We start from the raw sequence: 15,458 nt of genomic DNA, 5'->3' as shown, positions 1-15,458 counted from the left end.
CAGATGGAACATGCCAAATCTTTCAATACAGGGCTTAGTAAACAAGACAAGTCTCAGTACAGTTCAGACATTGATGTGCCTCTACGGTTTCTCTCTCTGCATAACATATATTTTAACAGAAGCTACACTTCTGCCTAATGAATCCTGTCTGTGGCTTTTCTTAAATCACGGACTCCAAGATGTTCCCTTTTCTCACCTTATACAAGGAAGAGGTTAGTTAATTAGCAAGCTAAAAAATCCTGGTCTTTACTTTGTCTGGATGTTGTTCTTTAACACAGAACTTGCTTTCTGAAAAAACCTACACTAATAGGACACTCCTAGACAAAAGGAAGTAATGTCCTCACTGCTACCGGGCAGTGGGCAGGAGATCCCATGAGACAGTTAATGAGCTAGTCAGCAGCAGTCCCTGCCACAAACCCCAGTTTAAGGAAATACTTGGGGAGATCATATCCTTGGTGACAATCTGCCTTTAGGGGCAGAAAAATACCACTGTCCTCCAAGAAAAGGACTCCTTTCAAAATCTGCTCTCCAGCAAGCATCACAGTGCTTTTTCACTACTTTGTCTGCTCTTCCAGGCTGTAGTTTTCTTGCTGCAGCACCTCCTGACTGAAAAAACCCAAACTCAAGGCAAGAAGAATTACAAAAACCAGTGGATAGCAGCCAGATGCCATTTATGTTCACATACTATAAAAGTGTCTTAAAAATACTGTCTTCAGTAAAAAATATAAACAGATATTTTCTCCCTTATTTCTATTAAAACCCCTGGGAAATTACAAGTTCTGTTTCCAACAAGAGATGGAAAACCACTTTAGCATCTACATCCTTTAAGAATAATGCCATTGATGGTCTGGTGTATTTAATATGATTTAACTTTTAAAATGAGTCTTAAAAAATTAAAATCAAACCTTCAACATTGAGCTTACAATGAAAAATAAATATAGGCACATCTCTGTATCATATAGGTTCATGTTGTCCTTCCCCTGACAGTAGAGGCTTTCTTACAAGACAGCATGAGAAATCACATTGAGTTAAGAGAAGAGACAGACACCAAGGAACCGTCTCTCTGATCACAAAGACACTTGTCCACTTGAATTGATTCCTGGGTTTGGTCACAGCCTGTTGCTGCACAAATAAAAAAAGTGCCTGTAAGTTTAAAGAACAGCTGCTCTGAGCCATAATCAAGGTGCTTAAAGGACTTTTGACTTGGAGATCCATTTGCTGATGTAAATCCTTCAGCATAGTCACCACAGCAAATGTCCACGAACAGTGCAGGTTTTGCACAAAGTGACCCCTTATCTGCAGTATGCTCCCAACAGAGAGCTCCCAATCCATTCAGAAATGCTAAAAATCCCATTTGCGTCTTCATTAGTAATTTCTGCCCACAGAGTCCACCTCTGCTAACTTTGTGCGGTCACAGTACCTAGAGATCGTCTGGTCAGCTCACAAGGGTTAGTCCTGAGCTCCTTTGTATGATGTTCTGATACAAATACTCTGGACAGCATTTTCAGGTCTTTTAAGAAATCCTGTAACAAACAGACACAAACCAGAGAACCCTTACTAACAAAAGTCAACAAGGAGGCTTACTTAATTTTTCTAGTAAAGAACTTTAGAAGGTTTAACACATTGATGGTTTTCCAGTGATGACCCTAGATGAGCTACAGAACTGACTGCAAAGATGAATGCCTGTAGGTCTGCATGTTCAGTCTCCCACCTAACACCCACACCCTTCTCAGAAAAGATCACTGCCACAGTTTAAATGGTTCAACATCTCCAACATGCAAGTGCTCACCAGCCATGAAATACTGCCATTTTTAGCAAGGCATTCGGGTGGTTCCCTACATTTTGACTGTGGCCAGAATAGTGTGACTCCTCTAGAACAGTCTGACTCCTCTCACACTCCAGTGGTAAGAGTCACAGGGTTTTAAAGTGCACTTTGGGTCTGTTAAAACCCTTCCCAACATGTCATTCTCAACTGGAACACAGCAAGCACATTCAGGCTAGAACTGAGAGCTGGAAACTGGGCCGGCTGGTTTCAAAACTGGTTTACAGTTTTCTTGGAAACATTTTCGCTGCATGGGCAATGTTGGATTCACACAAGTACAGCTTTCAGCCAAACAATAGCAACAGTAATAAGCTTGCTAGAAGCCAGGCCTTGGGCTGCATTAAGCAGGAATGACAGACAGGAAGGTTAGAGGCCTTACCTATATGAAACAGAAATACAAGAATTGGCTGTTTATATAGCTTTACTTTTATTTCACTTATTTTTCACACACATCTAATTACTTACTGAGGGCCAAGGGAGCTCTTCAAGGCTATGCAGGCAATTCTCTATTTCACTAGTTCTCATTAGTTCATGTTCTACAAGACCATGAAGCAAGAAAAGGAACAAATCCCACTGCAGAGGAGAAAAAAAAATATCAAAAACTCAAAAAGAAATGGATTTTGTGTTTGTTTCTTTATCCATACACAATTCACATTTTACTTTGGGATCAGAACATGGCAAAAAGAAGCAAACACATTATTTATCTGGGTGTGACAATGAGGACAAGAGCAACATCCAAACTGAGTGAACAAAATTCTTCTACTTCATACATTGTGTCCTACCACAGAGTCTCATAATTTCCAACTCTCAGTTTACCAACACACCAAGTATTTAATTCCTGCCTGTTCAAGAACAGCTTGAAAAATTATTTCCTCATTCTGAAATAAGCTGGTTTTAGTTTGCAACTAAATAGGGTGATTTTCAGCTTCATAGCTGGGGTGCTTATAGCACCAATATGCATGCAAAAATGAAAAGCTGATACAAAACATAAGAATGCAACCAATTACAGAGTCATGTGTGCCCAGCCCTCACCACATTCCAGGTCAAATGGAGCATTTTGCCATTTGTTCCTAAATGAAACTGTACCTTCCCGAGAGCCCCCCAGACAGGTATCAAACCCTGACAAGTAGCACGTGGTCCTCTCTTCACTACCCCTGCAGAAACAGCACCAGGTAAGAGCAGAACAAGCCCCACTGGCCTCGTTCACACAAGCCATCAGTGAACACTGTGGGCAGGCAGAACTCACACAGAGTATCTGACCAGAGCGGACAACTGGCAGCTCCACAGATCGGAACAAGCTTTACCTCTCGCAGCTTAACTTCTGCAAGGTAACTAACGTTCTTCTTGCTGAAGATCAGCTGCACAGGAACAGGTGTCCCAAAGTCCTCCTTCCAGACAGAGAGCAGCAGTTTTAGAAGGCCATAGGTGGGATCATTCTTTACACGCAGCCTCTCGGGGCTCTTCTTTGGGGATTTGATTTCAAGACTCAGAGGAACACGATCTGAAACTGCGAGAAAAGGATGAAAAATGAACTACTACAGCTGCATTGTTTCCTTTTATAGTCATCATCTTGGTACAACAGCACACTTAGTGAGTACAAACCAGTGAATCTAAGAGGACTGGAGTTTAGAAATATGCAAAATTATGAGCTTTGAAACTATACAGACAAGTATTACATAGGAAGAGATTTATACTCCTCAGTCAAAGAATACCATTTGGTTGGCATATAGCCCCCATCTGGTTGGCATATAGCCTCAAGTCTTGAAAGACAACTGACTATATAAAGGTCAGTCTCATATTTAATTGAAGAGAACCTAGGTGTTACTCCCAAGGAGAGAAGAGTAATACAGTAAAACAACATTTAAATCTATAAACAGATTGAATTGTCCACAGTTTAGACTATAGGCAGAGTTACATAACTTCATACAAGAGAAATTAAAGCTGAACAGTGTTTAACTGCAGCTAAACATAGACAGATGCAAGATATGAGATCTTCCTCGGTCCAATGGAATGGGGCAGATTTAGACTGCTGCCCTCCAGAATAAATTTCACAACATTAGATGTGAACTGCCTTCTGAAAAAATGAATTATGTATAAAACTTCTTAAGCAGGTTCTAAATCCAGGAAATGAGAAGGTTGCCCATTAAAAAATACCTACATTCAGATCACAAGCTACTGCTGAGAAAAACATTATATTTACCCATTAGAGCAAGAGAAAAAAAACCAAACTGAAAATGCTCACAGAAGTCACAATACACAGGAAACAAGTTATTTCCATTCTTTAAAAAAAAAGAAAAAAAGCCATAAAAACATAATTTAATGGAAAAGGCCCTTACTTTATGAAAAAAAAAACGACGTCACCCACAATTTTTCAGAAGCAGAAATACTGGAAAACATATCCCATATTCAAAAGAATGTATCAATAAATAAAAAACAATGGAGATGTGAACAAGGTCTGAAGGATGGTTAGTCACTGTACAATGCTGAATGTACATTCCGCAGAACGTAGAAGGGAATAAAAGCAACTGCCCAAATCAACAGAAAAAAATCTGCAGACTCAATGACACCAAAGTGAATCAAACATCCACGAGCTCTAAATACTTCAGTCTCTGATCTCAAGGATTTAAGGGAATTTTAATAACAGATTTCAGTCTTAAATAGCTTATCATGACTGACTTACCCAGCAAAGAAGCCAACTCAACAGAGCACTTTGCCAGCTGCTGTTCTGATGTGGGACACATGAACTGGAAAATACAAAAAAAAATTGTATCTTTCTCCCCATACTACAAACTGGATAAAACAGGCTTCACAAGGGATAAAAATAACTAAGCAGAACAGGCAATTTACAGCAAGGAGCACAGAGCTGTAATCAGGAGACCATTAAAGACTGAAAAACAAGAAAAGATCATATATGAAAAGGGGATCCACAAAGGAAAATTGAAGTAACAAGCAGATCTACATAGTATAAAAAAATGCAGTGCAACATTGCCACATTTGAACTCAAACAAAAAACACTCAACTGAGCTCAGCTGTGAGGCAAGGCAAACAAGTTTACAGGTATTGAGACAGCTCAAAGTCTCAAAGAATTTTTTTGTTGCTTTTTTACATTTTTTACCTTTCTGCATTGAAGTGTCTGACTCAATCTTCCTAGCAAGCACTCCAACCAGACATAGTCAATCACTTCACCCTCATCCCGTGGGCCCACAGCAACACAGAGCACATCCTTGATGAAAAAGAGAGCAGTAACTCACATATTAGTATCCTTCTCTTCCACAGACAAATCTTTGGACCTATGACAGAGCACTTCATAAGTAGCCCTTGGATTTTCATTAAAATAAAGCTAGTACATACATTTAAAAAAGACAGATTAAAGCTGAATTTTTCACAACCTTACCAAGGTATGATTTTCTATGACAGCTCTCACTAGTTATGAAGTCAAATTCAGCGATGGCAACGAGTTCATCTTCCTTAAAAATACTAGCTCTGAAAGCTCTAGATAAATCTGACAGTGCAGCAAGCAAGTTCAGGGTAGAAGTGTTGGGAAATCCAGAGCCCTCTTATATTCTCAGGGAAGCTTCAGTGTCAACACAACTTATCCTTCTGTTTTTATTTTAGCACAAGCAAGAAAGCTTTAAAGGATGTGAACTTGTTCCCACTCAATTGCTGGGAAAGCAAAGACAGTGATATCCAACATTACTGCTCAAAAAGACAAACTGCTGAAAAAAAAAAAAAAAAAAAAAAAAAAAAAAAAGAGGCAGAACATGTAAAGGTAAAAAAGTGAAGTGTTCAGAATTCTTCCTTTCCTCATAGTTTACATAGGTTATATGACTGTAAGATTTTAACAAGAACAGTGACTCGTTAAAAGACTGGGAAAAATAACCAAAATGTAATTTAAACCAGCTTGAATATAAAACTGCTTGGATCTAAGGCTAAAATTAAGTCCACATCATCACCCTCTTTCAAAGATATTCTGATTCCCCCTCATTATAACTGAATGAAGGTACAGACTAATGAATTTGCAGACTGGCAAAAACCTTTCAATAGATCTGTACAGATTCATCAGACACTTAATTCAATAAAGAATTCCTGGTGTATAATATGGGATAGTCTACCAAGTTCTACAGACTTGAAAGGACCAACAGGAAATACTTACTCTAAGCAGGGTCCAGGAGACTATCCATAAAAAGAGTAGGTCCACAAAAAAGTAACTATTTTGATATGCTGACTCTTCAGCATACAACTGTACACAACACTCACCATACTGCAGTTTCCATGCTAAACATATCAAGAAGGTCACACTGCCAATGCTACCAGAAATCCTGTATTTAAGATAGTACTCCTAACAGGGAACTCTGATCAGACAGCAAGCAGGTGGTTAAAAAATACCTGAGAACTTTCCATTGTGCTTCCTAAACACTCCCCACAGTCAGTTCCTTAGAACCAAAACATTCTCTTAAAAAAACTCGAACAAAACCCCACAAAACAACAACAAAAACAAACCATAAAAATTCCATAAGCAATGAACCAAAAAACCACGAATGTGAAAAACAGAAAGGGAGTTAGGGTGAGCCAGGAAGTGAACGCTACATACCTTAATCTCATTGATGACTTGAGAGGGAAATGGAGCACAGTGCTGACAGCCTGGAGGGCAGTCCCTTCTCAACTCCAGAGTATCCTCACTGGGCAAGGGAAATCCTGGGACTTTAAGCATTCTGTTGAAGGTTGCCTTCACTTCTCTTTTGATGAGTGCTACAGAGAACAGGGAACAAGTCCTGTCTACTTCAGTTTTTCTCTCCAATGAAACACAGAATTGTTTCCAAACACTATTAACCTCTCACGGCGAGGGCCATGGCGAATAAGGAAAAAAGACAGTTTACACTTTCAAACCCCTCTCACTCTGACCTCCCACTATACTTAATGGGCAGAGGCACATGTGCAGAGGGTGCATTAACCCACAGCTTTAGAAGGCAGCCACACATTACTGCCAGGTACCACTGGTAACTCATCTCATTTTCCATCAAAATATTTCAGTCTGTTTAAAAAACACAGTAGCTAAGCCAGGAGGCAATGCCAAAGTAGAAAGCTGATTCAGCGTGACCATACCAGTTCAGCCACTGTGCCCATGAAAGCCGTACGTCTTCTACCAAAATAAGTTTTGATCAACATCCAAAACACTAAACTCCTGTGGTTGCAAACGGTGCTTGAATATTCCTCACCAGACTCTTGCATAACCTCTTGAAAAAAATCGGTTTTCAGAGATTCTGAAGAGTTGCCAGAGCAGTATTACAGAGTAAAAGCACCACACTTACCTTCAGCCTGCAGAAAAGACACTCAGTCCAAGAAGTGTTTGTTTTACAGAAGATTTCAGCTCTCTATACATGTAAACCATAAGGTGGCTTGAGAGAGCAGTTGTCTAGCATACATTGGAAGTGCTAAGACAACTTCAAAATAGATGACATTTCCAGAAGGAGCTTTCCTTAGAATTCCCTCTCTCCATCCTATGAGACTCTGTAACTAAAAATCACTTCCATGGGCCAAGACTGAAAGACCCCTAAATAAGATTCTTAGAGTTACAAATCATTCTTCTTATTCCTAAACAAGGAGGGCCAGGGTAACTGCACACTTCCCACTAAAAGAAAAATTAATATGACCAAGTACTTTACAACAGTAACTGTTCCTTGATCTCAGGAAAAAAAAAAAAAGTACAATGCACAGGTTAGAAGCCCCAGTTCAAAGTAAAAGGACTCACCTGCAATGTTGGCAGAGAGCCAGCCACAGGCTTTTTCAGTAGCCAGTTCCACAGCAATGTTTTCTGCACTACTTAAAACCTTTACAGGGAGGACAAGTGATAGGAGATTTACTACTAGCCACAGCACTACGGTCAGTGAAGAGTCAGAATGAAGTCTAAAGGAAAAAAAGCTTAATTTTGGCATGCAACAAATAAACAGAGCACCACCACATCTGTGGGAACTGCTAGTTTGAGCAATATGACTGACCCATTTTGATTTTCCAAACCTCAACTCTTGTAGAAGTTGATGCTAAAACAAAAGCATTATCCTTGCAAGATGAATGCAATTTATATAACATTCTAGTCTCAACAGTTACCTATGAGCTAGAGTATCACTTTACCCAGAATATGCAAGGCAGCCTGGTAGAAGTGACTCTCCTTAGCTATCAGTCCTCCCATGAGGGCATTAATAGGTTCCCTTGAGCTGAGTTATTAAGGGATAAGATAAACAGCAATGGAAAAATGGTAATAATCCAGACTTAAAGTCAGGGCCTTTAATAAATTTTAATGAATATACATACTGCTGCAGATGTCTCTTCTGGCAACAACACCCTTACTGCCTCAGGACCTTTCTTTTTGCAAAATCTACAAAAAAAAGAAAGCATGGCACAGGATTAGTCAAAATTCTTGGACAACACTCAGAGGTTCATTACATGGCAATGCAATAAATCAGACCAAAAGAACCAGACAAGGAAAGGGTAATTACAAGCCACCAAACTGCAATATCGGTTTTCCAAACAGGGGAAATGCAATAGCTGCAGTGGATGTCTGTGTGGAGCTGGATGCAGAGGAACACACAGCACCTTTTCCTTCCCACAGATACAGTATTAACTGGTTGGAGGCACAGCAGACAGTCACTCTAAGAAGAGCAGAGGTCATAGTTTATAATTACCAGAACCTGAGCATGACAGGCCAAGCTAAATTAGGCTTATGGATTCTTCAGTAAGAAGAGATGGGAAGGCAGAAGTTTAAATAAGTTTTCCTCCTTACTCTCTGCCTTTGATGAGTGCCTCGGCCCCTTCCTCACAAAGATGAGTGCACACCTCTTCAAGAAGTTTGTCATGACTAGCAGCATCCTCCTTCACTTTATCTTGCAACATGGCTTCAGCCCTTTGAACCAACTCTGCTACCAGTGTTGCCCTGTAAAAAAACCAAGAACAATCAGACAGACTGAAATCAGTACAAGAAAAAGCGCACACTAAGTGTATCCAGCTGTTCTGCTCAGTTTAAGGGGATACTCATCTCAAGTGCAATAAACAACTCTGCTAAAAAAGAATCAATTGCTGTATTTAGTACTGTACCATCTCCTTGCTCTGTACGCAAGGAAGAAAGTGGCAATGAAGATATCAAAATAGTACTAAGACTCGAGTCAAAAGCCTTAAGATTTTAGTAGCAACATATTTGGTTACAGGTATACTTTCTGGTAGCAATGCCCTTGTACGTTCAATGGATAGTGCTCAGAAGTTCAAAGATGTCAACAGCAGCCCAGTACAACCAGCATTCCTTATGGGCTGATATCATTTAATGTCTTCAGCAAGCTGGACAATAGAACAGTGCAAAACCCCGAGCAGGCTCATGAGTGACATGCTGGAGGGCAGGGCTGCCACACAGAAGGACTGTGAAAAGGTGGAGAAATGGGCAGACAATGAGGTGGCGACTGTGCACTGTACAGGCTGGGGTCTCCTAGCTACGGAGCAGCTCTGCAGAAAGGATCTGGGGTTCCCATTAGACAAAGTGAGTTGGCAGCATCCAAAGAAGGCCAACATTATACTGGGCTGACAATCGCAACAGTGCAGCCAGCAAGTCAAGGGAAGTTACTGCTTCCCTCACTGCCATGAGGCTGCATCTGGAGTAGTGTGTCCAGCTTTGGGACCCCGGGACAAGAAAGCCATGGACAATTTGAGAAACTGCCAGAGAAAAGAAAAAAACCATTAAGATAATTGGGATGTTGGAGCATGTGGCCCCCAAGGAGACTGGGGTAGTCAGTTCCACTTAGCCCGGAGAAAAGAAAAAGGTGAAGGGAGAAGAAAAGGTTACAGAGAAGACAGAATAAGACTCTTCCAGGAAGAGCACAGCTAAAGGTTGACTGGCCATATGCACAAGCTGGAACAAGGGATATTCTAATAGGATATAAGGAAACATTTTTCACAAATCCTGGGAAAGTTAAGCACTGGATGGTACTAAGAGGTTGGCTGAATCCCCATCCTTAAAAGGCGGAAACTTTTCCAGTTGGAAAAGGTGTCAATAAACCTGATCTAATCTGAAAGCTGGCCCTTCTTTGAGCAGGAGCTTGGTTGCAATGACCTCCAGAGGTCACTTCTGATATGAGATTTTTCTATCATTAGCAAGAATGTTCTGAAAGGGATATAAAGTCTCAAAATGCTGCATTATGTTCACAACCAAGTGTTATACCTCCTTACACACTTCCTCTCTGCATCTCTTCAAAAATTCCTCTCTGTGATGGCAATAAGACATTTCTGGTCATAGTTTCATGTAGCCTTGGTGGTCTGCTATGCAGCGTACTCTGAGGGAAGCTTTCTTTCCCCCATACACACAAGTTCAAAGGATCAACTCTTTGTCTCATTATAATCTAAAGTCACTTCTTAAGTCACAGAACAGATTACCAGCACTTACTTAATGTGCTTAACACAGTTGGATCCCACCCTCTCTGCCACAAATTCAACTGTTCTCCGTAGGGAAGAAGGCTGGTTGTGGAAGAAGGCCTGTTCCAACTCCACCTGTTCAAGAGAAAGTGCTACAGTTGATTAGAGCACTCCACCCAGACCCTTCTCTCATCAACACAGATGAATGGACAGAGCTACCATCTGGAAATGTACTAAAAGGTACGCAATTCGCCTACACTAGAACTTTCTGCTACTGCAGCGTTCATCATCCCTGTAAATTAGTTACTCCCTATTCCCTTTTAGCCATTTAATCCAAGTTCGTTATCAGGGTTTCTGAAACTACAAAAGCACATGCTCTGGAAAGGGAAGAATGGGAGAGTTCTGACAGCACTTACTAATAATGAGTCACCACATAGGGCTTGTTTTGGAAAGAAAGGATCCTGTCTTCTAAATACAGGTTGGTAATCCTGTAGGCTCCTACACAGGTTGTTCTTTAAGCGGAAAGCATGGCTACAATCTAACCAAAACAACGTATGAGAAACATACCAACAATTTATATTAAAGAAGAGGGAGAGAGATAAACAGACTAGTTGTTCCAATTGCAAGAATGTTTACTGAAGTTATCTGGATTTCAACACCCACATGGTATCCCAGCCACACAACTGTAACAGAAAAACAGGGAGAGAGGATACCTGACTGTTAAGCACAATGTTCTCTGCGGCCCAGGCCCATTCTCTTCTTTCCCTGGCATTAGGATAATACTGTGTACAAGCAATTTCTCCTGCCCTGTTTCCCCTTCTGACTCCCTAATTTTATTACCTGCAGTTTCCGCTGTGTGACAGAAGCCTTGGGTGCTAAAGACTCTGCAGCTGTGGGAGTGATTTTTCTTATAAAGCCACCATTTTTTGCTCCACTACCAGCCACAAAAGAGGCAAGTAGTTTACGCAGCTCACCTGTACAGGAAAACATGCAAAACCAGTCATCATTGCCAAAAGCAAAGGGAAAAAAAAATTAAAACTCAAGAGAGCGAGTTTCACTTTGCCAGTTCTGTTCCTAGAGCAGATTCTCTCTACTTCTATGAAAGCGGAAGTTTTAGAAAAGCAGAGGAGTATCCCACACATTTAACTGGCACGGCATAGCAAGGCAGGCAAGGCTCTAAACAGAAAAGAGGCAGCTTCCAAAAAAGGGTCCATAGCACACTGAACTTGTTCAGAAGGACCAGGGAGCAGTCATTTTTATATATTGCTTTTTAATTTGGCAAATAAGAACTGTAAAGTCTACAAGGACAACAAGGCAAGCAGAGTTACACAAAATTCCATAAGGGGCAGGAGAAAATACCAGAGGAAAAGCTTGATGACACGTTCAACTCCTAGAAGATTTTGTGATGCAGGTTTAACACAGTTTTCCTACTAAGTCCCAAGAAACAGAGCACCATATCACCATATGGTGCTCTATTATCTACAGAGAGGAATTTTACCAATGGCAGACAATCCCAGGAAAAAACTCTCTCAAACAACAACCTGACAAAACACAAGGGCACAAAAGGATTCTTCCCCTCTGCCTGGAAGCAGAAATATGCTCAAGGACCAAAACATTCCTTGCAGTACAAACACCTCTCCCTATACCTAGGATGGAAAAGCTGTATACTTACTTACTCCTTATAATGTTTCTTTTCCAGCTTTTTAAGGATGGCTTCCCTTGTTCCTCTGTATTCAAGCCCTGTACATCACTTATCCTGACTACGTAGCCTCCCTCCCCCAGCTTCACCAGATAGTATTTACAGCTCCATGAGCTTCTACAATAGAGTTTTTTATCAAGGTTGACTCATACAAAACTGAGACCTGAAGTTATGAGGAGGGGTAAGAAAGATGATCCAAGGACTTACAGTACCAAAGGACAAATACAAACAACTAAATAAATTTTTAAAAAGTACTAATATATTTTATTTATATAGCAAAAATAAAAAAAATACTCACCAAGATAGGGACAGCAGGTATAAAGTAACTGCTGATCCACCAAGGGTACAGAGTCCTGGTGAGAAAAAGAAGGAAATGCTGAAAGGATACTGCAGGAAAGAAACAGTCTTCAAGTCAGAAATCCCATACATATGGTCACAGGGAGGTTTCAGGGCTGTCTTTCCATGAAAACAATAACTGGATTCCAAATACATAGTAAAATGATGAAGTCTGCAGCCCAAGTGTTCAGTCAAACCCTGTAACACAGAATGACCTGCTCTACATTTTATTAGTGTAGCTCAGCCTTTACTCCTGATCACTGTGGAAGCAGAGCTGAAAGCTGTTTAAAGAAGGGAACCAGGACTGTTGCCACAGCTGCTACTCATAAGGGAGAAACCTATCCATGGAGAAGAATATATGAGGCCCATCTGCTATGCATTACTCTGCACAAATGCCTTCCCCCGGACTCACTGGAACACCACACTGTGGAGTCATGTCAGCCCAGTATTACACAGCACAGGCAGGGCCCTGGGAGGAAAAGGAACTTCAGATCCCACCCATAAAGGCAGTGTATCTTAGCAAATATACTCCTCCCTTTTCAAGGAATACTATGTACCCCTTTGCATGTCTGGGAGTTATCTGAAACATCACACCTATAAACTCACTTGCTTTTCTGCTTGCTCATACTATTTTCAGTTCATCTACCCTTTATCATGTAACTGGAAAACAGGTGACCCCAAAGACAGCAACCTTGCTCATACAGTCCCATCTTACTACTTCTGTTTACAATTTCTATTACTTATTTCTGGGAAGAGCTGCAGTTCTATCAGCTCACCTTGTACTGCAATAATCAGTGAGTAGGAAAACAGCATCTGATCCTCCAGCACAACTTGGCACCTGTTCTGCAAACTATTGCAGCAGGTGAGATGGCTCCTGCCTGACAAAAAACCTAGAGCTGTAACACAGAGTTCACAACCCAGGATGAAATGCAATTGAGACACTTGGACAAACTGTGGCATCACATCCATTGTCCTACATATTCTCAATGCAGCTGCCCTGAAGCCAAGTTCCTGATAAGATCTTAAAATTCCTGAGGATCAGGTAGGTCCATCTTCATCCACGGATTCAGAGGACATGGTACTGCACTAACTCACCAAAGCCTGAGCAGATGTCACAGTATCCATCATAAATCTCTCCTGCCTGTTGTCAGTGGTAAAAAACAACTCTTCAGGGACTGATGGAACCTGAAACAGAAAATCCAGCAGTTACAACCCAAACAACAGTCAGTAACTTACACTGTTTCTGATAAGAGGACAGTGAAATCTCACCACCCTGCCACCAACAAAAAACCCCCAACTAGTACTAAAGATCCACTCTGCCCTAAGCACCTTTCCATAAAATTAAATATTTGGTTTGATCACAATAACAAAAGCCACCTTCCTTACCCTCCCCTTAATACCACGTTTCACATTTCCAATACATTCCTGCTAGGTAGTTACCTTGCTTCCAACTGGAGGCACAGAAGAATTTTAGAAGTTCATCACACATGATCCCTTTATCAGACAAAAAATTCCCTAATAATTCAAAGCTGACAGCTAGCTGACAGCTAGCACTCCATCTTTGTGACAAGAACTTCCAGTTCTAACAGGAAGCAGCTGTCAATTTGCTTACAAGGATGCAGATTAATAAGTACAGAATGTGTTTCAGATGCAATTAGAACTCCTTTTGGAAAAAAAAAAGTTGCTTCACACAATTTCACTAATGGAAAATAATTCTCCATTAGGATACAATTATTCTTTAAACCCCATAAAACCCCACAACAAAACAACAAACTACTATTTTGCATTGGTTTAATTATTTCAATACTATATTTCTTGGTGGTTTTTTGCTTTTTCTTCAGGGAAGAGCTGCGTGCACACAGGAGACTACCTGAAAGAGCCAACCCAGAACTGCAAGGATCAGCAGCTTGTTCAGGAAACTCATCTTCTTGTCTTCAGAAAGGACCATTAACCTGCCATGCAGCAGAAGCAGCAAGAGAAAGTGTGAGTTTTCAGCACCTCCATTTTCATTAAGGAAAAAATTCCCAAATCGTTCACTTTCTAATTACACTATTACTTGTGTGTCGGCCAAAAGACTGGAGAGCAAGCTCTACTTTTTTGTATGTACCTGAACAACATGTTGTCTTAAGTTTACACTGGAAAAGCCATTCTCTAGAATGTGCTTCAAATTTTCCTCATTTATATAGGAAAGTAAGCTAGAAGATTATTTAGGCATTGGAAATCTTATAGGTATAAGGATCAAATTCAAGGTTTAAAATTCACAGCCACTGATGTAGAATGAGCAAGTGGGGATTTAAAGACTTTAATTTACCTAATGAAAAAAACACATAACACATATTTGAATCAAAGATTAATCCCTGAGCTTAGGATATGCTCCCTTTGCAGTTTCATGTAAGATAAGAAGTGCTGATGATCTGCACCAAAAAAAAAAAAAAGTGGGTTTTTTATAAGAATCTCAAACTAGTGCCAGCATGCATTCTCAAACATCAAGTACCTCAACTATATAATCAAATATTCACAGCAAAGTTTTTAATATATATATTTTCCCAGCCTCCTACCTGTATACCTGCAGCAAGAGACCAAATACTTTCCTGTAGTAATCCAGGAAAGGAGCAATATGATCCACAAGAGAAAGGTACTCCACAATCCAAGGAATAGTAAGGATAGAACGTTGATCCCGAACAGATTGTCTCAGAAGCTTCAATATATCCAGTATAGGCAGGGTCTTAAAGGACAATAGAAGTTATAGCAGCAGTTTGAAGTTACTTTTTGATACTTAAAGAAAAACTTTTATCTGTATCTTGACTTTTCTTTCTAGGATTTCATCTTCTATACTTCTAGCTAATGAAAACCCTTCTTTGCACATGAGCAGAGGTAAAAACCGCACTACGACTGCAACCAAAGGTCCCACTGGGACTTTCAAAAGCAAGGCTATAAGCCTGACTACGTACAAGTGGAGTCATTGCATTCAGAATGACACATTGGTAGGAGATGGGTGCCAAACTTTCAAAATCATTCCTGCTAGCTGGATTTTTCACTATAAATACAGCTAGATGAGAGTTCTAGTATGACAGACCCAGATTAGCAGAAATAACAGAAGACCGAGTACCTTACCATCAGTGCATTGCTCCCTCTTTTCTAGGTTATTCAAACTCATTTCCTTTGTTCTCAACCCCAGAACATGCAGTAGGGACACAGAACCATATAACA

General features: G+C 40.4%; 1 protein-coding gene across 1 annotated transcript in view; it reads right to left on the bottom strand.

Annotated features, from left to right (window-relative positions):
- Window positions 1-1,154: 1,154 nt before the first annotated feature.
- The window catches only part of CDAN1 (codanin 1), a 34,373-nt gene continuing 20,069 nt past the window's right edge, over window positions 1,155-15,458 (bottom strand). Inside the window, exons 14-28 of the mRNA XM_027748594.2 lie at window positions 14,807-14,973; window positions 14,119-14,200; window positions 13,344-13,433; window positions 12,211-12,265; window positions 11,054-11,187; window positions 10,245-10,348; window positions 8,601-8,750; window positions 8,132-8,195; window positions 7,572-7,650; window positions 6,414-6,571; window positions 4,938-5,045; window positions 4,503-4,566; window positions 3,127-3,329; window positions 2,288-2,395; window positions 1,155-1,523 (exon numbers count right to left, since the gene is read on the bottom strand). Coding sequence (XP_027604395.1) covers window positions 1,398-1,523; window positions 2,288-2,395; window positions 3,127-3,329; window positions 4,503-4,566; window positions 4,938-5,045; window positions 6,414-6,571; window positions 7,572-7,650; window positions 8,132-8,195; window positions 8,601-8,750; window positions 10,245-10,348; window positions 11,054-11,187; window positions 12,211-12,265; window positions 13,344-13,433; window positions 14,119-14,200; window positions 14,807-14,973 — 1,692 coding nt within the window. The 3' untranslated portion in view covers window positions 1,155-1,397. The remainder of the gene's footprint in view (window positions 1,524-2,287; window positions 2,396-3,126; window positions 3,330-4,502; window positions 4,567-4,937; window positions 5,046-6,413; window positions 6,572-7,571; window positions 7,651-8,131; window positions 8,196-8,600; window positions 8,751-10,244; window positions 10,349-11,053; window positions 11,188-12,210; window positions 12,266-13,343; window positions 13,434-14,118; window positions 14,201-14,806; window positions 14,974-15,458) is intronic.

This window comes from Pipra filicauda, unplaced genomic scaffold (assembly GCF_003945595.2).
Source record: "Pipra filicauda isolate LSUMZ 115617 unplaced genomic scaffold, ASM394559v2 scaffold6_size6359152_pilon, whole genome shotgun sequence".
Taxonomy (NCBI): Eukaryota; Metazoa; Chordata; class Aves; order Passeriformes; family Pipridae; genus Pipra; species Pipra filicauda.
Note: the sequence above shows the minus strand (reverse complement) of the source record. Positions and strands in the feature narration are given on the sequence as shown.